Raw genomic sequence first — 26326 nt, 5'->3', positions numbered from 1 at the left:
CAGTGGGATCAGTCATGCCCTTGAGTCAAACAGAGACAAAGGGCTGGTGTTATGGATGAGAGAAGTATCTGAAGAGGGATGGGGACAGAATCAGGGTAGAGGAGGAGCATATCCCAGGTTCAGTCATTTATAGCAGGGGGTAGGGCCAGAATTAGTGCATTTATTGGGTATGGTTCACTGTCCACTCTGGATGGAGTAGGGAGTTCCCATCAGACTAGCCATGTGAGTGGGATATTGACGAGTAGGCCAAACTGTGGAGGGTTTTTTCCACTGCTATGCTGTTAAATGTCTAACAACTAGGTCTGAACACAAAACACAACCCTAATTCATAGCATTTGCCAATTTTAAGCTACCAATTTTAACTGGTCACTGAATTCAGAGTTGGGAAGAGATGCCCACAGTTGACTCAGATGAGCCCATATGACCCAGCTCTAGCCCAGAAATGGTTTTGTTTGTACCTTACAGATACATAGGGTGATTTTTCTAGGTCCGTGTCCAAATTAGAATGACTTTCTTTACCCAGGACTCCTGAGAAGTAGGGTTATAATAATTTGTCCTACTCCCATCATTCCTTTGAAATTTGAACCTGAGACACAGTGTTGAAAAGTAACTACTGTCAGCTTCTAGGAGTGTAGTGGATCCAGTCTTCCAAAAGCCTTCCTGCTATAAAACTGGATTCTTTTTTTTTTTTTTAAGATTTTATTTATTTATTTGTCAGAGAGAGAGAGAGAGAGAGAGAGAGCAAGAGCGAGCACAGGCAGAGTGGCAGGCAGAGACAGAGGGAGAAGCAGGCTCCCTGCGGAGCAAGGAGCCCGATGTGTGACTCGATCCCAGGACGCCAGGATCATGACCTGAGCCGAAGGCAGCTGCTTAACCAACTGAGCCACCCAGGCGTCCCAAAACTGGATTCTTGAGGAAAATATTCTTTTTAATGGAATTCTGGACTCATTGCAAATAAGAGAAATGTTTAAGTGTAGTAACTCCTTCAGCACCACTAACCCCACCTCCAAAGCCAGTGAAATGAACTTAGAGCTGGGTCTGGGGGCAGCAAAGGAATTCAGTAGGAGGACCTCTCCCAAAGTGTGCGTATCAGCATTTCAATGAGAGACCAACAAGACTTAGACATCTGAGGACATAAGATACAGAAATTATCATAGGTTGACTATAAAATAAATGGAATGTATATAGAAATAAAAGAAACACAAGAATGAACAACAAGAGGCTGTCAAAAATGAACAGGCAAATTCTAGAAAGAACCAGATAGAAATTTGAGAGATTTAACATATACTCCTAGAAATTTAAAATTCAGTGAATGAGTTACACAAGGTTTTATACTGCTGAAGAGAAAATTGAAGAATTGAAAGGCAGAGCTGAAAAATAATTAACTAGAATACCACTGAAGGAAAAAGACATGAAAATATGAAATAGAGCACAAGTGTAAGAGGGTAAAAATGGAAAGCTTAACTAACAGGTCTGTTTGGAATCCCAGAGGAGGGAATGAAGACAACAGAGGAGCAGCATTTGAAGAAAATGGCTGAGAATTTCCAGAAGTGTTATAAAATCATGCACGCCCAGTTACAGAAAGAACAATGTATATCGAACAGAAAACAATAAAATTAAATCCATTATAGTTATACTATAGTTGACATTACAGTTAAACTATAAGGTACCAAAGACAAAGAGATCTTAAAAGCAGCCAGAGAGAAAAGACAGATCACCAATCAATCAATCTATACAAATTTTAAAAAATTAGACTGACAGCATACTTCTCAAAACAACAATGGAAACCAATGTCCAATAGAATATTATCTTCCAAGAACTGAGGAAAATTTAAAAAAAAAAACAGTAAGTGGGGAGCATCTCTTTACTTGCTAGGTGGGATGCTGATTGATTCATGAATTGCTTAATAGAGTCAATTACATACTCAAAAAAAAAAAAAAAAAGGACCCGTAACTGCATACCCAGGAATGTTATATTTCAAGAAAGAGGGTAAATGATTCAGACAAAACACAGCAAAAAACAAAAAATAAAAAGTGAACAATAAAGACAAACCATGAAATAATTAACCACCAACAAACATGTATTAATGGAACTACCAAAGATGTGTTTGTGAATTAATGACCTTTTGAGGGAAGGTCTCAATGCAAGAAGTAATAGGAGCAAAGAAATGAGTAAACATTGGACAAATATAAACATTTTCTGTTTAAAATAATGATGAAAATGATGATGATGTTTGTGGGGTTAAAAAAGGAACTAAAAATGTTAGAAAATGATGTTAGGACAGAGGGCTTAAATGAGTGTTTTAAGGTTCTTGTATTGTTAGAAGAAGGTCAAAACACTGCTTTATGTTAGAATTTGTTAGATAGCCATCCTAAAGTTTCAAGGGTGGCCATTACAAAAATGTAAGTAGAGGGGGAAACAATAGGAAAATTAATTTAAAAAACTATCTAAGAAAAAAAAAAGAAAGAAGAAGAAAAGCACAGAAGAAAATGGACCAATAAAAGCACACAGAGGGGGGGCGCCTGGGTGGCTCAGTGGGTTGGGCCTCTGCCTTCGGCTCAGGTCATGATCCCAGGGGCCTGGGATCTGGGATCGAGTCCCGCATGGGGCTCTCTGCTCAGCGGGGAGCCTGCTTCTCTTCATCTCTCTGTCTGTCTCTCTGCCTATTTGTGATCTCTCTCTCTGTCAAATAAAGAAATAAAATCTTTAAAAAAAAAAAAAGCACACAGAGGACAGAAGTGAGTAAGTGAGTGTATATGCATATCAAGCAGACAAGCCTGGAAATTGAGTTGTATTTCTCAAACTCTCTGTGGTGAAAGACTGAAAAAAAAAAATGTTTTCAATCTGTCCGGGACTGCTTTTTCAGTAAGATACTGGAAAAATAAACCCCTAGAAAAATTATCACAATTTGAATGTCATGGCAATGTCAAGTTTCTCTGTGGGTTTCTAAATGCTTACTCCCAATTTTTGTACCACTGTGTCTGGACCAGTGACTGTCTTCAGACCGCACCTTGAATCACTGTCCGAGAGGAAGCCTTTCATGTTTGTGAGGAGACTTGTGCAAAAAGTTCGTAACAATGTTGTTCTGATGAGAAAAGAAGTGGAAACCATCCAAATGATCACTGAGGAGAAGATGCTATATGTTCGCACAGTGGACTACTACATAGCAGTGAAAAAGAAAGACCACGGATAAGCCCTGAGTGAATGCTAGAAGCATAATGTTAGGTTGGGGGGGGGCAGGTGACTACCTCATATCCAGTAAGACATCATTTTTAAGAAGCTAAAAAATAAGCAGAGCCAGAAAAGTGTTTCCTTGTGTCTTGAAGTAGAGTGGTGGGAAGGTGGGCACACCCCATAGATGCTGTGGGTTTGCAATTATTCTAGATGAACAAACATAGCCTTTCCTGCTCTCTCCCTTTTTTCCATTATGATCAGACAGGCTCAGCCCTTCTCTCTTCTCTAGCTACTCACCTCTTTCTCCTCCATTTCATGGCCAAGCTTTTTTTATGGTGTCATCTACACTCTTATCTCGACATCTACCATCCCGTCACTCTCTAGACACTACTCACTTTCCAAGTGCTTGAGTGTTTGACCTTCGCGCAGCACTCGGCCCTTTTCTGTGGTGGGTAGAATCTTCTTTCCTAGACTCTACACCCACTCCTGGTCACCACATCATCCACGTATCTCCTGTTTTCACCTGTACAATGACTTCAGATTTGACGGCTCTGTCTCCGTCTCCTGTTCCAGGACATCTTTGTCTGGATGCCCCTTGGGCACCTCAGGCTCATCATCTCATCGGCCCCAGAATGTCTTCAATCTCCTCAGTAGGGCGGTGCCCCTCTTTCAGACCAGACTCAGGGATTTGGGTTCCCTTTCTGCCTTCTTTTCTTCATTATCACCTTCCAGTTCTGACTTGCCTGGTTTCCACCAGAGAGTTCTAAAGCAGGCCATGTTGCTAGGCCCCATTTCCCCTTCCTGCATCTTCCTCATGCTACCCTGTGCTTCCTCTTCAGGGTGTTCCTCTCCCCCACCATCAAGGCCTCTGTGTAAAAGCTTCCCACCAGAATAACAGGCAACTTCATTTCTCAAGATTCTTAGACCCAGAATTATCTCCATCTGTTGCTCTGATTTTTCCTTAGTGAGGATTCAGGAGGGAGACATTTGTCACCAAACATCCTAAAATTCTCTCTAGCCTTATCTTCTCATCTTCATTCTCCTGCTGATTCTTCAATCTGGCTTCTTTCAGCTCCAGAAATTGTGAACTACGAGCCACTGGGACTGGAGGCTGACATGTGGTAAGTTGTGCAGGCCACCTCAGCGCCTTAGGGATCCTTTCAAGGTCAGCAAGCCTCAGACCCCAGCTCTGGCTGACATCCCCCTCGACCATGAAAACCCCTTTCTCCCCACATTCGGAGCCTCTGGCTGCTCCATGTGGGCTGGACCCAAGGCCCTGGCAGCTGGAGGCAGCCAGGCCCAGCCCTGAGACCACTTAGAACATGGCCGAGGCAGGGACAAGGGGAGAGGCGAGGCTGCAGGTGCAGGCTCAGCCCTGAGGCCCGGCGCCGTCATTATAAAGAAATAGTAACAATAGCTCATTCCGTTAATCAACCAAGTAACTGCCCAGAGCCTTTTAAGCTCTAACCACTGTGTGGGGCCCAGGGGTACTGTAGAGAATTTTCTGCACAGACAGAACTCATTTCACTCAACAGTGCTTGATAGGGGCCGAGTACCTTCATTGCCTGGTTTTCTAAAATCCTCCCAGCAGTTTTGTGAGGTAATTATTACACTCCTTTTATGAGGAGAAAGAGGCTCAGAGATGATAAGGGACTTGGCCCAGTCACAGCCTGCCAGTGCAGGAGTCTGAACTTGGGTCCTTAGCCTGAATGTCCAGAGCTCAGTGACTCCACACACATCCGAGGCTGCTGCTGAAGAGTAGGACCAAGAGGGCCATGGACTTGAGATGGCATCTTTAGGCCGCTGTGAAGGGGCAGGTGACCATTTCCCCTGGGGACCGTGCAGGGGAGTCCCTTGCTGGGCTGGGGTCAGAGCCGCGTGGCTCTGACTGGCCTGTTCTTTGTTTTGCAGGAGCATAGGCGTCATCACGTACATCCTGTAAGTATCCCTGATGCCGGGACCCCGACCTCACTTGGATCAAGGGGACCCGGGAGGACTCAGAGAGGGGCAGGCAGACAGGCAGACTGAATTTACTGATTTTCCCCATTTACTCATTTACTGTGAGCCAGATGTGTTCGATCCCCACCTCACACCTGGCGGTCTGTGCTCTCAGCTCCGGTTCAGATGCTTGGAGCCAGCGTGGAGGCTGGCTGAGCCTTGTCCCTATCCCCACTGCCGCCCGGCATCCCCCGCTCGGCCTCACCCGGGCTGCATGTCCGTGAGAAAGTCAGCTTTCACCCAGAAGCCTTGGTCCAGCCCTCCGGCAGCTATGCCTTCCCTGACCCCGGGTCTTTCTCCCCCGTCTCCCCTGCCTTCCCCGGCTCTCATAGCCTCTCTCGTTTCTCCCCAGAGCCTCATTCCCAGCCCCGAAGTATGAAGTTGCTCAAGCAGTCATTTCCTGTGTAGCCCACGTGCAGGGAACCTGCCACTTTCGATCTGTGTGGCCTTGGGCAGATACTTAACCTCTGGGCCTGTTTTCCTCCTCAGGAAAATAGGAATCTCAAACTTCCTGCCCGCGGGTGTGCTGTGCGGGTTAAGGAAGCAGACACATGCAAACTCCCTGGGCAGCTCTGGCTGATTAGTAGGTCTTCATTACAGCGGGGCTTTCCCACACTTTGCCCCTGACCACGCACCTGGGACGTGCAATTTTTAGGGCACACTGGGTCAGAGTCTAGCAGCTGCCAGAGGTGATGTGGGGGCGTCAGCACCCAGCACCCCAGTCTGCCAGTTCTCTGACTTTTCCAGCAGTCCACAGACTGGGAGCTCTGTACAATGTGGAGGGTCGCGATCCTGGCTGCACATTAGACCTTGTAATACCTACCACTGCCCTCAACCCCCTGCAGAGCTATTACATCAGACTTGCTAGGGATGGGGTCTGGGCATCAGTATTTTTTAATCAGGTTTTTTTTTTTAAGGTTTATTTATTTCTCTTTAGAGAGAGACAGAGAGAGCACAAGTGGGGGAAAGGGTAGAGGGGGAGGAGAGAGACTCAAGCAGACTCCCAGCTGAGCACAGAGCCCCACACAAGGCTCCATCCAGGACCCTGAGATCATGACCTGAGCCGAAATCCAGAGTCAGACACTTAACGGACTGAGCCACCCAGGGGCCCCTGGGGATCAGTATTTTTGAAAAGTCCCAGAGGAACTAGACACAGAGGAGAACTGGATCCATTGCTCCATGTTTCCAGATTCTGTGATGGCTCTGAAACCTTGATTTTTTTTTTTTTCAGAACTGTGATTTCCATATTGAAATATTGAGGAATTTGTGTACCAGGCACATAGCCTTCTTGTAGTTCATTTGAGTCCCACACAGTTTCTTGTTTCTTGGGTGCCTGCTCCATGGTGGGCTCTGGGCCAGGCAGTCAGGATGCTGCCATGAAGGAGGTCTGCCCTGCTTGCCTGGAGCTCCCCGTGTCGGGAGACACACCACCAGCTAAGTCGTACTCGGGGGACCAAAGTCACGCTGGGTGTATGAACACGCCTCTGTGAGACATAGCTGGGAAAGGCACTGGTTTGCTGGGGCTATGGAAGATTTAGCGAGGGAGAGACTGAAATTCATTTGAGCTGGGCTGTACAGAATGAGATTAATTCTCCAGGTGGAAAGGGAGGGAAGGGCTGTCTACTGAGGAAGGAAACAGTGTGCCTGGTAAGTGTGGTGAAGTGTACTGAGGAGGTGGTAGGGACTAACTTCTGATGTCCTTCTCAGGAGTTTAGATGTGATCCTGTAGAAAATGGGGAGTCATAGAAGGTTTTTTGTGTTCAAAGACAAAAATCATGGCCACTGATTCCAGAGTGCTTAGTATGGGCAAGACTGCCTGGAGCATTATCAGCATATTATTTATTCTTTTTGTTTTTTTTTAAGATTTTATTTATTTATTTGACAGAGATCACAAGCAGGCAGAGAGGCAGGCAGAGAGAGAGGAGGAAGCAGGCTCCCTGCCCAGCAGAGAGCCCGATGCGGGGCTCGATCCCGGGACCCCGAGATCATGACCCAAGCTGAAGGCAGCAGCCTAACCCACTGAGCCACCCAGGTGCCCCAGCGTATTATTTATTCTTTATAGCAATCGTGTGAGGTGGAGGCTTTTATTTCTTCATTTTATGGAGAAGGAAACTGCGGCATAGAGAGGTTGTGTAACTTACCTAGGTTCACACAGCTATTGAGTAGGAGCTGAGATTCAAATCCAGGTCTGGAATAGCAAAATTTTCCCAGTGCACCTTGCTGCCATTGTGCCAAGAAAGTGACAGTGGGGATGGGGATGGCCTTCAGGAGATATTTAGTAGGTAAAACCAACAAGAGTTTGAGGCTGGTTAGATGTGGTGAAGAAAGGGATGGACGGGTCAGAGGTGAGCCCTGTGTTCTAGCTTGGGACATCTGTGGAGTGACATCATTCAACAAGGCAAGGGAGCTCATAAAGGGAGGTTAGGGCATAGTGACAATGACACATCTAGGGAGAGGTATCCCATAAGCTGGAATACGAGTCAGGAAACAGTAGATTTGGGAGTCACTATCTAAATGACACATTCTTGACAAACCCTGCAGAGGAACCTCACATACCCTTCCCGCCCTAATGGCCCATCTGTTTCCACACCTCTCAGGCTTGGCTCAGGATGCCCCCTGAGTCTAGAAGACTTCATCTCCCCTGACTGCTGACAACCTCTTCATTCTTCAAGACACAGCTGATACTAATGTTAGCTCTGCCGTGGAGCCTGCACTGGGTGTCCCCTCTGTCCTGTGCTCCCCCAGACCTTCGTCTGGTCTTCTGTTATATTCTGTTTTATTCTGTTTGAGATTACGAAGAGTTGTCGCTATGTTTTCTCCCCTCCTCTTCCAAGTTCCTGGGACACAGTTTCTATCACGTACTTACTGGGAGCTCCATGAAGCAGATTGAGCCGGACTCAGTCGAGAAAGCTGCTGACTGGCTGCCCAGAGCGGGCAGCTGATGCCTCCAGCAGCTTCCCATCCCCATGCAATAGTACGAGTCAGGGTACCCTGACTCCCTCAGCCCTGACTCCCTCTACTCACCTACAGTCACACATTCCCTCTCTCTGTATTCAGCCTAAGTGGAGCATCCCCTTTCCTGGGAGACACGAAGCAGGAAACGCTAGCAAATATCACAGCCGTGAGTTATGACTTTGACGAGGAATTCTTCAGCCAGACCAGCGAGCTGGCCAAGGACTTCATTCGGAAGCTTCTGGTTAAAGAGACCCGGTAAGATAAGAGAAAGGCATGGGTTTCTGAGGTACTGACCTTCTCCTGTCCCCTCTCCTGAAGACATGTCAGTCTGTCTCTACTTTGTCATGGGCTGCCATGTTCACCATCATTGTCTAATCTGGACAAGTGCTAAGAAGTGTGGATTAGCTGAGACTTGGCATTCATCTTGCTTGCTCAGGTCTTTCTGCTTTCTTTCCTGCCAAAATACAAATTAGTCTGTGTGTGTGTGTGTGTGTGTGTGCGCGCGCGCGCGTGCACATACACACACGTGTTTGGAAGTAAGCCTGCATTTCTCTAGGGCACATTATGTTTTCCAGTCTGTTCCAAAGGCACCTAGAACTAGGATTTGAAAAAGAAAGTGGTGCCGTGATCGTGTAGTTGTTAGTACTCTGCGTTGTGAAAAAGAAAGTGGCAGAGTTTCTAAACCAATCCAGATGGGAGTTGAGGGGGGAGGCAGACTCAGAGGGGTCAGTAAGTGGAGAAATAGGAGACATGAGAATCCTACCCCTTCTTAGGGCCTAGGGAGAGCCCTGTGGCTACAGAGTCAAAGAAGGAGGTAGGCAGGGAATGGTAAGATGCTGGGTGCCCAGAGCATGGACTAGATGGGACAGGAATGAGATCTACAGATTCTAGAAGGCCATGTCCTCTTGGTCCCACAGACTTCAGAGAGAGCCAGAATGGGGTCCTCAAAAGAGTAGGGTCCTGGTTTCCCCTTCTAATGGCAATGCTAGGTCAGATCCCTACCAGAGCAGGGAAGGGCTGAGAAGGGATCTGGGAAGCAAATAGAATAGCACAGAGGCTTAGTAGTCTGTGTAGAACTCAGCTCATAAGAGCACTTGTAAGTCTCATAGAGTGTGTTGTTAGGCCCTTTGGGTTTGCAGCCAAAGATGAGGGTTTATGTAATGTCACTCTACGGAGGGGTCTGCCTGGACCACTTTGTCTGGAATGCAGGGAGTTCAGCCAGTTCCCCATCCAGTGGTCAAAGAATGCCACAGGGCAGGTCTGACAAAGAGTGAAGATGGAGACCATTGCTCTCAGCTTCTGTCCCCCTGGATCATCACTGTTTTCTGATCCTCATTACAGGAAACGGCTCACAATCCAAGAGGCTCTCCGACACCCGTGGATCACGGTAAGGGCATGGTGTGGAGTGCCAGTGAGCAGGAGGTCCACAATCCATTGCCAGGGCTGGGTGGGGTGGCCAGATGCAGAGGGCCCACAGGAAGACCTTTGCTAGAAACCCCCACCCTTGGGCATAAATAGATGAAAGCCAGGCAGGGGTGCCAAATGGTCTGGGTTTGCTCAAATAGGTTCATAGGTTTAAGTTTATATTTCACAGGTTCGGGTGACTTATGAAATGAAGCCTTCACAAACCTCCCTTGAAACACTTTATCTTTGGGGCTGTCTTACAAAGTGTATTTTGTCAGAGGACATGTCACTGTCATTCTCAAAGCAGAAATCAAGACTCCCAAGTTGTAGAGAGAAAGCAAAGACAATTAGAAACCTCAATTCTGTAACCAAACCTCTTTCTTTCTGACTTTCGGGGCTCTGACTAAAGGATGACACGCTGACTAGTCAGCCAGCTTTCTCCAGCGCCTTGAAACCTTAGGGGACAGGACTCGAAGATGGCAGCCTAGTGTGGAGGACAGGCAGTCATCCTCAGTGCAAGGCTGTTCCCTCTGGGGAGGTGGGGGCGCGAAGGTGACGCCCCACCTAACCTGTGTTGTAACTGGCCTTCCAGCCACTAGTCTGGGGAGGGTCTTGCAGTAAAATACTAGTTAAAAGCACTTTGCCCAGGAGTGTCTGACTGGCTCAGGTATAGAGCATGTGACTCTTGACCTTGGGTTTGGGAGTTCAAGCCTTGAAGCCCCACATTGGGTATAGAGATTACTTATAAAAACAAACAAACAAACAAACAAACAAAACAAAAAAAACCCACTTTGTTGGGGTGCAAATCAGGAGACCAGGATTACAGCCCTACTTCTGCTGACTGATGAGATGCGCACTCCCTGGGCATCATCAGATGTCCCATTCATCTGGATCTCAAGGAGAGGCTAGGATGATCTAAGTGAGCAGACAGGCAAGGATAGGGCCTGTGGAAGATGGAGGTCAGGGAGGGCTGGAATGCTTTGGAGTAGGTTCATCTGCCCATTAAAGGATGGGGAAGGCCAAGGGCCCTCTAGGTTTGGAGTGGGCCCTGAGCCCAGAGTGAGGGAGTTCCTCGGGCTTAGGGTACCAAGTTGCTGAGGCCCAGCATGCCAGCCGGCCCTGAAGGAGAGCAGTCCCTCAACCTCCCTCAGTCAGCCATGGTCTTGTCTGCTCCTGCCTTTGAGCAGATGCCTGCAGAGTTCTGGCTATCGCCTGCTTGTCTGTGTGAGCTCCCTCAATGCTATGCGTGTGGAGACCTTCTCTAATGGCCATAGATCCTTGCCCTCCAGCCCTGAGGTGAGCATGTGGGAAGCATCTTTGTCATCGTCCGTGGGGATGCTCATCGCACTGTGGTCCTCCCTGTGGCCTGATGCATGCAGCAAATGACTACAAGGCTGCTTGTGTGTCTTCTGCCTGCACCTTGAACTGCCCTTTGGATCGGGCATCAACTTAATTCTGGCTGTTCTATCCAAATACCCACTAGTCCAAAGGAGAAGTCAGAGCCCAGGAACAGCAGAAGACAGAGCCCACCCAGCTGAAGACCAAGCGCCTGAGAGAGTACACCCTTAAATGCCACTCGAGCATGCCCCCTAATAACACATACGTCAACTTCGAGCGTTTCGCCCGTGTAGTAGAGGATGTGGCACAGGTCGACCAGGGCTGCCGTACCCTGGCAGGGACCCACAACACCATCCAGGATGACGTGGAGGCCCTAGTCTCCATATACAACGAGAAGGAAGCTTGGTACCGAGAGGAGAGCGAGAATGCCCGGCACGACCTCTCCCAGCTCAAGTATGAGTTCCGCAAAGTGGAGTCCTTGAAGAAGCTCCTTCGAGAAGACCTCCAGGCCACAGGAGCGGGCCTCGAAAGCATGGCCAGGAAATTGGACCATCTGCAGACACAGTTTGAAGCTTTAAGGCAGGAGCTCTCAGCAGACCTACAGTGGATCCAGGAACTGGCAGGCAGCTTCCAGCTGGAGGATAGGAACACAGATGGCCTGGGCTCCATGTTCCACAGGGATGCTAGGGAGTCCCTAGTGGAGCTGCTTGACAGATCAGCCGGCAAGGAAGCCTTGGCCGGCTTGAAGCCCTGAGTACCAGAATCTAGTCCGTGATGCATCCCAAAGGATTTGCAGAAGCATGCTTCTGAGCACCCTGCCAGGATGTCAGCTAGAATTAGCCCACGGGGTGTGTGTCTGTAGCAGAGCCTTCCACCCCCTTCACAGGATCCAGAACCAGGAAGGTGCTAGCTAGTTATTCCTTCTGCACCTCCTCTCACCAGCCTGGATTTCTGGGAGGGTGGCTGGCAGAGGCCAGGCTGTTGAAACAATTGCGAGTCAATACCCCTCCACAACGGAGGGAGGGAGGGTGGCTGGCCCTAGGGGGATGCTCGAGAATTGATTTGTGATCTTGGATTCATTCGCATCTCACTTCCCACCTCTGTGCCATAGGGACTGCAGACCTTGAGGAGTCTTTGCCTTAATTTAGGAATAACAATAAGCCAGTGTGCTGCTTTCCTGCTATGTAAGGAGGGATTTAAAATGCATGGAGAAAATATTACCTTTTACTGGCACTGACTTTTCACTTAGGAACACTTATGTCTTTGATGTTTAAAAGAACTCTGTGAACAGGAAGGTGGGTGGTATTAGTATTGTTGTTACTACTGTTTCCACGTAACTGTTGAGGAAATTGATACAGAGAGGGAAAGTGACATCCTCAAGATCTTTCGTAGCTGGTTGATACAGATGAAGTCTATGGGAAGCAGTAGTGAGACTTTGCTCTAAGTGTCCACCTTCACAGTAATGTTCAGCTCCAGAGGTAAAGTTAACAACTTCATCTAGTTTATGTATTCTGCCAGGTAGAGTAGAATGGCCCATAGCTTTAGATTATTGTCGCAAGAAGGGGTCCTGAAGGGTGCTGTTCGCTGTTCCTATCCAGCCCTGTCCCTGTCTGCAGATCAGTGTGCCAAGCAGGAGGCAAGGGGCAGGATCTCCCCCTTCCCCTCCCTTTATCCCTTCTGGCCAAAGGTCCCAACCTTGTTTTAGGAATGAAGACCAAAAGGAATCGACAAGAAGGTCCCTTTTCTTATGTACTTAGGGCATTGGAGCCCTGAAAGGGCTGAGAAACTCTATGAGAGTTTAAGATTGGGAAGCACAAGCTCAGGGGTCCCCCCTTGACCCCAGGCTTTGAGCACCCCTCCCTGAGGACTGTGTGAGGTCATCTCCCTGGAGGAGCCAGTCAGCCAGCTCATATGGACAGAGTGTTGGTGAAGTGTGGGCCCAGCACTGGGCTAGAAGCTTGGGGGTGAGGGACCAGATGGTATCATTTCAAAATGACTTTACAGACTCACAAAACACCCTTATCAGATAGGCAGGATAAGTGTTATTCCCAATTTGGAGATATGGAAACAGAGAGATTGACTTGCCCAAGGCCACAATCAGTGGGAACCGCCCCTGACTCCAGGAGTTTACTCTCTGCTTCCATAGCAGAGATGCCCAGGGTCACCCAACCATCTATTGACAAATAATGTTTGAGCACATGCCAACTGCCAGGCACTCGGTTGGCACTAGAGTTACAGTGTTGAGTAAAAACAGGCTCATCTCCTGCCTTCATGGAGTTCACAGTCAGGTAAAGGATTCCCACATTAATCAAGAACATTCTACAAGTGCAAGAGTGCATGTGGAACACATGCTATGAAAGAAATGTGTGTAGCCAGTAGTGGGGTTTGATCTAGTCGGGGAAGGCCTCCCTGAGGTAGTGATGCTGGAGGCGAGGTTTGGGGAGCAAAACAGGGAGAAAGAAGTGTTCCTGACAACAGAGCTGTCAGGGCCAGGGCTTGGTGGTGGAGAGGGCATGGAAGCTGGAAGGGAGAGGGTAAGGGTAGGTGGTGTAGATGTGGCTGGAGAGAAGGCATGACCAGTGGTACTTGGCCAAATTTAAGAGCTCTGCCTTCATCCCAAGAGTCTTGGGGAGCCATGATGGATGCCAGGCTAGTGAACACCTGCAGAGCTGGGTGGGGGAGGGGATGGCCAATGAGTGACACAGAGGGCAAGTGGTTTGGGGCGAGACATGAGAACCTACATGCAAACCTACCTCTGTTTCCATTATCATGCTAGATCATTTCAAATATCACATATAATATTTGTAACAGAAACAGTTTCCATCAAATGTAAGAAACCATATTTTTGTTAAATATACAATGCATTGTTATTTTACATACCAAAAATAAGAGAAAAAAGCCAGGTGTGATAGGAGACCGCCTCACCTCCCCACCAAAGCCGGGACACCCTCCCTGAGAGGGCAAGCAGAAATAAAGCCATCATGCAAAAAGGAAAAGCAAGGAAATGCGTGTTTCATTCTTTTTTTTTTTTTTTTTAAGATTTTTAAAAATTTATTTATTTGACAGACAGAGATTGCAAGTAGGCAGAGAGATAGGCAGAGAGAGAGGAGTCAGCAGGCTCCCTGCTGAGCAGAGAGCCTGATGCTGGGCTTGATCCTAGGATCCTGAGATTATGACCTGAGCCAAAGGCAGAGGCTTTAACCCACTGAGCCACCCAGGCACCCCTGTGTGTTTCATCTTAATGCTAGAGAAGAGGAGCCCAGGTGGGTGGTCCTCACGTACGTGTACTTTCTGTATTTTCCCAATCAGTGTGATCTGAATGTTCCTCAAGCAGAGAATCTGATGTCACATGGTCTGAGGTTGGGGGCCCCCTGAGGTCTGGCAGAAGCGGTGTGGTTATCTCCTGGAACAGCTGCCTTCACTTTGGACCGACAGTAATGATATGATGCCATTGGTTCGAAGAGAAATCCTGATTTCGGAGACACAAAAGTGTTTATTTGGAATCAGTGGAAGATAGCAAAGCCCCGTTTCCTGTGCCTTGCCTGGGAGACTGGGTACAAGTGACCTGTCTCCAGTCTCTCCAAGAACTTATTTGCCCTGTCTTGAGATGTAATGCACTCATTTGCCATAAGATAAGACACTGCAACTATAAAAAGGTCCCTTTGGCCGTGTCAATAGAACTTGACCTCATACAACCAGATTTGCTAAGGAAAGGAAGTTCCTAGTTGAGTAACTCAGGTTAAACTTCCTTGTGAAGGTCGACATAAAATGCACTGAAGGAGTAAGGCGTTGATGCTGATTTGAATGAAGAAGACTGGGAACAGGCAGGGAAAAGTGGTTAGTCCAGAATCGTGGCATCGGCCACTCACTGCTCGTGCTGGGAGGTACTGAGCGGCCAACCACCAGACATCCCCATTTCACAGCATTTGACAGGACAAGACCTGGCTGGAGTCAGCCAGCTGGTCATCCGCAGAGCTGGAGTCAGAACTAGAAGTGGTTTTCCTCACAGTCGTGGAATTGTCTTCTCTCGGTTCATGTCTGGTCATTGGTAGCTATTTATTATTTAGATGTTTTATAAGCAGACCCTTCTCTGTGACTAAGAGCTTGTGAACACAAATCGAAATGACCTGAGAAATGCCCCCAAGTCTTTCAGGGAAATGAGAGGGGACTGTGACCTTCCTCTCTCACCTGGCCAGTCTGACTCCCATCGCCCTTTGGCATCAGAACTTGATGCCAAGGGGAGAGGCCAAGGAGTATGGTGGAACGCCCAGCCAGAGGAGTCCCGGGGTTCCCTGCCACCTGGGCATAGCTGGCATTTTAACAGTGGAGTCAAGGGCAGGACAGGGCTGACGGTGGCTGGATGGGGTGTTGGGAAAGGAATGTTTCACTAGTACATAGAGGGAGGCGGGCCTGGGGAGCACTGCTAGGCCATTATCAGCCGTGAAGGAGGAGTTTTCATTCACCAGGTATTGAGCGGTTGTGCAAAGGCCACGTGGGCTATTGGGGAGTGGAGGCTGACATCTTCCAGATTACGGACTCCCAAGGAAGCTGGAAAGTCGGCACCTGGGGAAGGCAGGAGCCTGTGCCCCCGGGCTGAGGCCAATGTGCATGGCATGTGATAGCTCAGCTTTGCATTGGAAAAGGTGGAGATAGCATGGCAACCGGTGAGACTGCAGCAGCAGGAGGTGGCAGTGAAGTGATAATGACAGGAGAAGCTGGTCTCCCCCACGAGCCCTCTCCCCGTACTGCCCAGCCTCCCCTACATGTGATTATGAAGACAGTAGCCCCCCACCTCACTCTGGTACACAGTATAGCTGGCCCGTGTGTGCCTGCTTCTGGTACACAGTATAGCAGGCTGTGTGCCTGCTTCCAACCCCACTGTCTGTCTCTGGAAATGTCTGTGGCCTTTTCTCCTTTGTCTGCGAAACTCTTGGCCCGTGGAGAAGATTCTTTGCCCTGTAGAGGAGACCTAGCAGTGGGCATATTTGAGGAACAGAAGGAACCAGTTCATTGGGACAAAAACTGATTGTGCTCTGGCTCTGGAAGGAGGTGACAGATAAGGACAAGACAACCCCTGAATAAAGCACTCAGTCTGGGACAGATGGGAACCATGGTACCACCCCCCCACACACACACCCCGAGCTGGGAGACGGGAAGGGCCATGCTGAGTCATAAATAGAGGTACCCAGTATTCCAGAAAATGGTAGAGATGAATTTGGACTGAGAAAGGGTCAGAGGGGCAGCAGGGGACAGAAGTGTTCTCAGGGAGGGACCCCACCCCCTCAACACCTCCTTCCCAAGCTATAGCCTGAGATGATGCCATGTAGGATTGGGGGGGCGGGGATGGGCATGAGCTCAGATTGGGGTCAGGAGCCTGGACCTGTAAAATGGAGAAAAAAGAGGAGATTTACAGAGATTTAACAGAGGGGCTGTTTTCATTTTGAACTTTTTGTTATGGGAAATTTTCACAAATCTCCAGAATGGCACAGTGAATTCCAGATACCTCTTGCCCAGCTGCAGCAGTGAGCTAGTCACGGCCAGGGATCTCCCCTCTGTTTCTCTGCTGCACTCTGCTGTTTCTGCACTATCTGAAAGCAAACTTTAGACTTATTTATTTCACTCATCTTCAGCATGAATTTCTAAGCACTTTCTTTTTAATGCTACTCTTGTACCGTTATCACACCTGACAAAAGCAAGAATCATTCCTCGATATCGTGCGAATAGATATTTTATACTCCCATGTCCCCACTTTTCTCCAGGCTGTCCTGTTGCAGTGCATGGTTTGTTCAAATTGGGATCTCAACACAGTCCATGTGTAGCATTTGGCTGTGACATCTCTCAGGTCTCCTGTCTTCTCTAAGAGTACAGGGGGGAGAGCTTTGGAAGCGTTTCCTGGGGACCAAAAATTGCTCAGAAAACTGAAGGTCCTAGAAAGAGGATTAAAAGTACAGAGACCTAACTCAGAGAAGTGAGACCAGGTCAGGCAAGGAAAGGGGGCATTCCTACTGCTTTTCATTGGCTTCTTCAGTACAGGATGGCCTTGGAGACACAGTCTCTCCCCATCCATGCATTAGGAGGCAGACACTCAGGCTCTCAGAAGCTTCACCTTCTTCTTTCCTGGGAAGACTGGGAGGTGAGAACCAGTAGGGCTCTAGCACCCAAAAGGGAGAGTTGGAGGTGCCACCTATAGAGAGACTGGATTCGGGGAGATTGGTGGGGTTGGAGACAGACAGACCTAGGCTGGAAAGGGAAGTGGGTGCTCAGGTGTCCTTGACTTTCTGTGGAGGATGGAGCTGGAGAAACGGCACAGATGGAGGTTTGAGAAGTTGCAGTCTGTCTGCAGTTTCTAGAGGAGGCCTTATACTGAGAGAAAATCTGGAGTGTCTCTTCTTATAAAGAGAGTTCCTTTTATGTGCCTGGGGGATAGTTGCTATATCATCTCTCTGCTCTGTGGACATTGGTGCTGACTCTGCTGGACTTTTCCAAGGCCATTTGCGTCTCCATAAATAAAACCTGACTTCAGCCACAGTGTTCTCTCCTCTTGCTTCCTTTCCCGACATTTTTCCGAGACACTAAACATACTCCTAGGAGTCTGGTCAGAATTGCCCATGCTCTAGCCAAAGGACCTGAGTGTGTAGTGTGTGTTCGCAGGGAGGGAAGGGCCAGGAGAAGCCAAACACAGCCCCATCCCCCCAACACCCCTCACTGAATCAGAAGTGCCACATTCCTTCCGGGAACAGATTTCACTGCAGAATTTATGCCTCTGACTTTCAAAGATTCGATGGTAGTGTCAGCATGTGATGAGCCTCTTAGCAACCAAGGAAACCCCTTGATCAGGAAAGGCCAGCCTGACAGATTTATGCCTGGCTGGCCCTCTTCTCAGAGTTCGTGCTGTTTGTGTAGCACATAGACTGGGCCCTAGAAGCAATTGCATCACCTTCTATTAATGGCCCCTGGGAGTGGTCACCCCACCCCATATTTTAGTTGGGCCCCTCTGCTCCATGGCTGGCACTGCTGGACCAGTTGGAAGATAGGATGCCTATTAAAGGGATTCCCCCAACTATATGTTGACCTTCCAGCCATGGGGTTTGGGCATTTCTATTCTGACAAGAGTGCTGATCAGGAAGTAGATAAGAAGAGGTCCCTTCCCTCCCAGAATCTGCTGATCCCTCATCAGACTCTCCAAGTAAAGTACAAGGGTTCCCGGCAGGCCTGAGGCTCAAAAATGAATGCAGACATTAGTGAAGTTAGGGGTGGAAATGTTCTGTGGGTTGGGGAGGCAGGAAATCACTCTGGAAAGGAGATACTTGTTGCTGGGAGGTGCAGGAGAGAGAGAGAGAGTAACAACAAAAAAAAATAAGTACAGAATAAAATGTCAGGTAGTGTGACCTGTTATGAAGAAGTAGGGTGTGGGCACAGTGCATTGTATGGGGCAGTTGGGATGCTGTTTGATACAGAGTAGTCAAGGAAGGCTTCCTGAGGAAGTGACGTTTGAGCAAAGACTGAACAAAGTGACAAAGTGAATGTATGAAGGAGCAAGGGCAAAGACCCTGAGATTTTGGGTTCCTGAGCCAGCAAGTGGACTGGAGGAGCCATAGCAAGAGAAAGGAGAAGGGGAGGAAATCAGGTTGGAGAAGGACCCAGATGGTACAGGCCTTGGGGATCTTGGTGAGCTTGTTGGTTTCCATCAAGAGAGCAGGGAAGAAGCTACTGGAAGGCTTTGATACAGGGAAAAGTCAGGCTCTGCCCTCAGGTGAGACCTAGACCCAGGACTGGGCTTGCCGGTGCAGCACAGGAGGTGAGAGGCAATTAAGGAAAGAGCCAGGGGAGATCAGCCGCATGGTCCCTTCCGTGGCCTCATCCTCTTCTCATCTCTTCCCTCTCCATCTTCCTCCTGCCCCTCCCCTCATTCCTCCTCACTCTTTGGCCCAAAGAGTGTTTTAATTCGGGAGAGTGAACAGCCCCTGGCTTTCTCATCCCCGCTCCAATGTCAAGGGCATGCACACTTTCCTCCCTGCTCCCTGACCCCCACAGAGCTGTGCTGACTCCCAGGCAGAGCCCTGGGGAGCCATGGTGTCATGGCTGCTGATCCAGGCGCCTGCACCTGTCATTGGCAGCAGTGAGCGGGTGTCAGGTGTCTCTTCAGCAACTCGGGGAAACTAAGGATACAGCTGTTGAGCACCTACCGGTGTATGCTCAGGGTGGGGAGGAGGTGGGGCAGAGGACACTGATAAAACCATGAAGAAAATTCTTTCTGTGCCCTCCAGTTGTTTTTCACTAGGGAGACGGCCCCACTGCAGAGCTGGCCAAGGTTGGGGAGAAATACTGAGGGAGCCCACCTGTGTTTCGGTTATGGCGGGGAGGGAGGCATTGCTTTTCGGAAGCTGTGTTGGGGAATGGACATGTTTGAACTGGGCTTTGAAACACCTGGGGGCTTTCCAAGGGCAGGATTGGGTGGACATGGAAAGTGCGCCTCCTGCTGGATTTTAGGTCCCCAGCTGTGTGGGGACCTAATGCGTCGGCTCCCCCAGTGCGGAGGGCCATGATGAGAAATCAAGAATGGAGGAGTGCTCCATTATGGATGAGAGACAAGACCAGCACTCAGGAACCCGCGAGCTGCGACACTCAGCATTCTCTGGGAAGCCACATGAGGCATTGCTGTGAGGAGGCTGTCAGAGCAGAGAGAAAAATCCGCAGGGGATGGGCCCCTATGGATCACCTCCAGCAGTTCATTTCCTTGGGGTCACAGAGTTCTCCGAGAATGGATGAATTCTATCCGCTCTCCTCGGAAGAACTGCCTGCCTGTACACACCCATTAAATTAAATTTTTTATTGAGATACAATTCACATACCCTAAAATTCCCCATTTAAAACAATACAATTCAGTAGTCTTTAGTATCTTCACAAGATTGTGCAAAAATCACCACCATCCAACTCCAGGACATTTTGTCACAACAAAAAGAAACCTCATACCCCCTCAGAATCCTCTTCCAGCAACCCTTCTTTCCAACCCTGGCCACTACCAATCTCATTTCTGTCTCTATCAATTTGCCTATTCTGATGGAAACCAACAACATTTTATGAAAATAGAATCATACAATATGTGTGGCCTTTTGTGTCTTGCTTCCTTCCCTCAACATAATATTTTCAAGATTCGTCCACATTGTAGCATCTGTCAGAACAGTGGACCCAGGTTTGAACTGCAGGGGTCCACATTATTTTTCCAAACAGTACAGCACTGTAAAGTATTTTCTCATCCTTATAATTTTCTCAAGCTTGCTTTATTTTAAGAATACAGTACATAAAACATATAACATACAAAACATGTCAGTCAACTGTTATGTTATCAGGGAGGTTTCTGGTCAACAAGAGGCTATTAGTGGATAAGTTTTGGGGGAGTCAAAAGTTATATGTGGGTTTTTGACTGTCTTAGGGTTCAGTGCCCTAACCCCTGCATTGTTGTCAACTATATTATGAATAATATTTCTGCATTATGTTCCATTGTATGGAATTTTGTTCACTCATCGGGTGGTGCACATTTCAGTTGTGTCTACTTTTTGGCTATTATGAATAATGCTGCCCCCAAGATTCATGTATAAGTTTACACACTAAAATTTGCAGACCATTTTGGGAGGCTCATAGAACCTCTGAAAGCTGTCTTTTGATCTAGGAAAACCTTGTTTTACAGGAAGGGAGGAATTCAAGGGGGAATGGACTCATCAAATTGTGCACATTAAATATGTCCAATTTTTTTAATATGTCATCTCTACCTTAATAAAGCTACTATCTCCATAATACAGATGAGAAAACTGAGGCTTAGCAAAGCCAGGCCAGGGTTGTTGAAGTCAGGATGTAAGCTGAGCTTTAACGGCCAAGCTGTGAAAGGCAACTCTACATCCCATTTCCTCTCCCCTGCCACCCAAGCCCCTGTTTCCTTCAGTTTACTTGTGAACAGAGTCCTGATGTCCTATTTGCCCTCTATTTTACTAAGCCCAGTGGCAGCCCAGTGCACAGTGGGCATCCTAGACTGCTGTCCGATGACCCTTCCCCAAAGTGAGCAATGCCTGAAGGCCCTGCCTCCCGTTCTTCCGCTCTGGGGGGACGCGGCTCCTGCCCAGCCAGAGTGTGTGTTGGCTGTGTTATAATATAGCTCAGGGGCCCCAGGGGCATCTCCGGAACAGCTGAGACCTCTGCAACCTTTGGCCTCAATGCGATGTCCCCCTGCATGCCCTGCCCTAGGGGGAGGTGGCAGAGTCAGGCTAAGGATGCTATGTGACTGGGGGTTTGGAGAGTGGGGTGGCTGCCAACCCAAGCCCAACATCAGCCACCAAACTCTGCTTTGTCTCCCAGCCGGTGGACAACCAGCAAGCCCTGGTCCGCAGGGAGTCTGTGGTCAACCTGGAGAACTTCAAGAAGCAGTATGTCCGCAGGCGATGGAAGGTGTGTCAGGGTTAAGGGGTGGGGAGCAGGGGACCCCGGCGGGTCTCTGTGCACAGTCTCAACTGGCAGTCCCTCTCTCCTCCTCTCTCCCTCAGCTCTCCTTCAGCATCGTCTCCTTGTGCAACCATCTCTCCCGCTCCCTGATGAAGAAGGTGCACCTGCAGCCAGATGAGGATCTGGTAGGGAAATGCAGAGTTCTCTTGTTGGGCAGGGTGGCCTGGAGCTCAGGGGTGGAAGGGATCAGGTGGGTGCTAACTATTTCCCACCGGTTCCGCTCGTCCGGTCCTCCTCTGCACTGTGCGATTGGCGGAGGCTGCATGTTCAGGGGGACTTCTGGGGCAATCCTGGGAGGGGAGCACTCTAAGGGGGCAGCATGGGCTTCTGGAGGATCTTGAATCTTTGCCTAGTGGACCGTCAAAGGGACTTTACTGCCCCAGTCTTTCCCTGAGGACTTGTGGCCTGCTGGAGACCTTGAGGGCTCTGAATAACGCAACTACCAGAGTCAACCCAAAATATATTCCTCACAATCCAAAGATCTGTTGTAGAATGGAAGCTTAATATTTGTCTTTCAATTTGTCCATTTCTGTTTTGCTTTAGATTGCCATCAATAATAACAACAACAATATTTAGATGATATTTGACTAGCTTGTAACTATTCATGTACATTTAAAATGAACTTACTCTGATCAGAAGCATGGCCTCTGGAACTAGACTTTCAGAATTCATATTGGCCATTTATTAGCTGTGTGACCTTGCGGAAATGACTTAACCTCTCTGTGCCAAAATGCTATCCTGTGTAAAATGGGGTTAACAACAGTTCCTACCTCGTAGAGTAGTCATGAGGTCTAAATGAGGACCTATCCTTAGAGCCTGGCATTAGAAGTGCTCAGTGTGTATTCACAGTTGTGATTGTGTAAAATCTCCCCGTAGTCTAACATACAGTGCCAAGTGCTTTTGAATGCAGTTAGTGTTTCGGCCATAGAGGTCCCCGGGACGGATGCTCCTTGTTGCTCATCAAAGTGGGGAGACCCCAGAAGTGTCTGGGATGGCACAGGAAGGGCAGCTGCCTAAGACGGATGGGGCCGTCAGCCCTGAAACAGTCCCAGGACATGCAGTGCTCGGGCTGCATCCCGGGACCTCCCTCTGCGCCAGGTCCTGGGGTCCACTTTCGTTAGCCGAAGCTCTTGTTGGTTCTTACCCTTGATTTGAGGATTTGTGGCACAAGAGGCCCCAAGCAACTGTGTGGCTTTGGCAAAGCCATGTCCCTTCTCTGATGGCTCTCCTCACCTGTTGTTCAAGGGGACTGGACTTTCCCTCTGAAAACCCCTGTTAATGACAGGCAGACTTTCCCTCAGCTTACTTTTTCATTGTTTGGCTCTGACTCATGCTTAAAAATTGCTATTCAGCAGAGCTTGAGTTATTTTTATTGTTATAGCCAGGCTTGGTCCAGGATGTACTTGGCTAAAGTTAATCTTGACCTTGGATTTCCAACTGGCTTAGGCCAGGAGAAGGAGAGAGAGAGAGAGAAAGCTCCAGGAAGGCACATGGCAAGTGAGTTGCTCTGATATGATGGAGGCCATGGGAAGACAGGACCAGAGAATCGTTGAAAGAATGTAAATTTCTTTCTTAATTTTTAAAAAAGATTTTATTTATTTGTTTGACAGAGAGAGATACAGCAGGAGAGGGAACACAGCAGAGGGAGTGGGAGAGGGAGAAGCAGGCTTCCCGTGGATCAGGGAGCCAGATGTAGGGCTCGATCCCAGGACTTCGGGATCATAACCTAGCCAAAGGCAGATGCTTAACGACTGAGCCACCCAGGCACCCCTGTAAATTTCTTTCTTAATGTTTGTCCTTGTGCACACATTTTTGAATATAGCCTTTTTTTACTTAAACAGTCAGTGCCATCAGCTCAATGCCTCATTCTACAAGTGGAAAAGGAAGGCTTGGGTCCTAGACATCTATTACATAGTTTTCTCAGAGGAAATTTCCTTTAAATAATGATGATAATGGTAAGTTCTTTTGTTCAGTCACCCTTAAAATTGAACATCTAACAACCGAGTATTTATGAGACACTGAAGTCTTTCTGGATTAGTACCTCTCTTAATAAATTTTAGTAATTTGTTTAGACTGGGGTCTCATGTGTGGCTCAGGTCCTGCATCAGGCTTCTTGCTCAGCAGGGAGCCTGCTTCTTCCTCTACCTGCTACTCCCCCTGCTTGTGTGCTCTCTCTCTGACCAATAAATAAATAAAATCTTCAAAAATTTTTTGATTAGACTGATATGACCTGAATAAAAAAGGCACTGTGATCTCTAGGATGGCTGCCTTGACTCTGGTTCAGCCATGGAATACACTTTACTCTTTTTCCCCTTTCATAAAGATGGAGCACAAAAGCCAGAAGAGCAGCCCGAGCCAGTCAGAGCAGAGTGGGTGTGGGGCAGCGGCCCATCAGAGCTTGGGGAGGTCCCTGTGGCTCACCCCTGCCCCCCATTCTCTCCAGGCTGAGTTTGGGAGACCTGTCAACTGTTACGTGGCAGCTACAACAAACACCAGATATTATCTTGATTGTTGTTATGATTTGGGTTCTCCTGGTGCCTGGTTTCTCTTAGACGTGCTGCCTGCTTTCCTTCCTCCTGGGAAGGAGGCCTCCAGGCAATTGGTCTGGCCCCATTTCAAGTCCCTCCCCACCCCCACCCCATCCCCCTCAAGACTCCAGACAGAGCAACAGCCTTCACCTCAATATCCACCTCCCTGGTTTATAGGACCCTGGCCCAGGTGTGTCAGCCGGGCTGCCCAGCACAACCCTGTCCCTAGCCTCTCATGACCCCCTTGCCCTGGGCCTCTTTTTTTTCTTTTTCCAGAGGAATTGTGAGAGTGACACAGAGGAGGACATCGCCAAGAGGAAAGCGCTCCACTCCCGGAGGAGGAGCAGTACCTCCTAGCTGGCCCGGCTCTCTCTGCGCAGACTCTGGGTCCCCTCTCGTTACCAGTGCCCAGGCATTCTGTATCCCTGAACACTTTGCAAGACAGATGGGCCTGCGGAATTCAGAAGACTTTAGGGAGGAGCAAGGAGCCCCTGGGAGCAGTGGCTGTCTCCTAAGGAGGAGGCCCCAACGTCCCCAAGCTCTTATTCTCCATAAAACAGGCTTTCACCTGTCTTCCAACCTCAGAACCTGGGATGAGGTGTGGACTTGAGGAAACAATGTCAATGAACATCATCACCAGGGGGGAAAGGTCAGACTCCGGCAGGTTTCCTCACAGGATGAGGGAGTTCAGAACTAGCCTGGTCAAAAATTACACCAGAAAGACAGAGGCCTCCCCTGTGGGAACAAGACAAGTGAGAAGAGTGAATCTTAGGGTGTGAGGGACCAATCCCGTGACGTCCCAGAACCCACAAGGAGTCCGTATGTTGGGCTGACCAACATATTAGACCTTCTAAAGCAGCCCACTGTATTATAATTTTTTTCACTTTTATTAAACTTCTGATTTGCCTGATGCTTGGCTTCTTTTAGGGCTATCCCCATCTGGTTTCCTTTAGCTCAGGTGCCTGACTCTAGGGGAGCACCCAGGGTTGGGGTGCTGAGGGGACGGTGCCTCAGAAGGCCACAGTGAACCATTCCCTCTGGATCATAGGGCACCTGCCTTCTACACCCTTCCCTAAAGATTTTCCACCCCTTTCCCCCAATCATCACAGACACAGCATATAAGGCCTGTACCCCCTCCACCACTACTACCATCGCCCCTGTGGGTAGGGGCTCCGTTGTGTCTTCTAATCCCCAGTACCACAGAATATGACTATATATGGAGATAGGGTCTTTAAAGGGTAATTAAATTAAAATGAAGTCATTGGGGTGGCCCCCAATCCAACTTGCTGGTCTCCTTATAAGACAAGGAGATAGGACATCTAAGAAGATAGAGAGAAGACAGAGAGAAGATAGCCATCTACAAGGTAAGTAGAGAGGCCAACACCTCGGACTAATGGCCTCAAGAGCTGTGAGAAAATAAATTCCTGTTGTTTGAGCCACCCATCTGTACTACTTTGTTAGGGCAGCCCTAGAAATTAAGTACACCTGCCAACTATAGCCAAGATGGGGAAGGGGAATTTTTTTTTTTTAAAGATATAATTTATTTATTTGAGATAAGAGAGAGAACACAAGTTGGGGGGCGGGGAACAGAGAGAGAGGGAGAAGCAGACTCCCCATTGAGCAGGAAGCTCAACATGGGGCTGGATTCCAGGACCCTGAGATCATGACCTGAGCTGAAGGCAGACGTTTAACCAACTGAGCCACCCAGGTGCCCAGGGCAGGGGACTTTTTTTGAAAGATGTGGATGGAGAAGGGCAAAGAAGGACCCACAGGGAGAAAGGAGAGGGGAAAGAGATGGGTTACCTGGATCCTGGAAGTAAGGGAACCTTAATGTCGTAGAAATCTGGGCCCTGCTTTCCAGGCCAAAAGAATGGTGACACTGACCAGAAGCCCGAGAGAAGGGCCTTAGAAGCCAGAGATCAGGGTGAAGCATTGAGACTGAGAAAGTATGTGGGAAGAGGTGGGAAGAAAGGGGAAGTTTTGGGAGGTGAGTGAAGGGGGAAAGTGAGACAGGAAGAAGAGAGGGCGAAAGGAAAAAGGGCCAAAAAGAAAAGGTCCGGAAGAAAGGCTGAGTCAGCAGCAGGTTTGAAGCACATTCTGCAAGGGAGTGGGCCACACTGCCTTCAGTCTGTGCGTGCATCCAGAGCAAAATGGCTCCAGGGGAATGGAAAGGCAGCCCAGTTTCAGAGAACCTTCCAGGAGTAAGGGAATGGAGCTGTCAGTGTGTTGAGGAAGCTCTGCTGCTGGCCTGTGGTTCCTGGGTGTCCCCCATTCTCGGGTGGAACCAGTTCTGTGCCTCACTGCAGCTTCTGGAGGACAGCTGAGGCTGGGAACCAGGTCCAGGGCCCTAGGGCCTGTGATGGGCTGTGGCAGGGCACATCTGTCAGTGGAGAATGTTCCGGAACAGGGTCTTGGTGGGAGGTCCTAGGAAGTAA

The 26326-nt window shown here is 48.7% G+C and overlaps 1 protein-coding gene across 2 annotated transcripts in view; it reads left to right on the top strand.

Moving 5' to 3' along the window:
* The window catches only part of DAPK2 (death associated protein kinase 2), a 117686-nt gene extending 93355 nt beyond the window's left edge, over nt 1-24331 (top strand). For both annotated transcript variants that reach the window (XM_059372225.1, XM_059372226.1), the window contains exons 6-12: nt 4247-4295; nt 5086-5112; nt 8230-8382; nt 9469-9514; nt 21220-21309; nt 21405-21488; nt 24168-24331. In XM_059372225.1, the coding sequence (XP_059228208.1) occupies nt 4247-4295; nt 5086-5112; nt 8230-8382; nt 9469-9514; nt 21220-21309; nt 21405-21488; nt 24168-24248 (530 nt within the window). In that variant the 3' untranslated portion in view covers nt 24249-24331. The remainder of the gene's footprint in view (nt 1-4246; nt 4296-5085; nt 5113-8229; nt 8383-9468; nt 9515-21219; nt 21310-21404; nt 21489-24167) is intronic.
* Nucleotides 24332-26326: the final 1995 nt, after the last annotated feature.

The sequence above is a fragment of the Mustela nigripes genome, chromosome 13, assembly GCF_022355385.1.
Source record: "Mustela nigripes isolate SB6536 chromosome 13, MUSNIG.SB6536, whole genome shotgun sequence".
Taxonomy (NCBI): Eukaryota; Metazoa; Chordata; class Mammalia; order Carnivora; family Mustelidae; genus Mustela; species Mustela nigripes.
The sequence above is the reverse complement of the archived record's forward strand: the minus strand, read 5'-3'. Positions and strand labels throughout refer to the sequence as shown.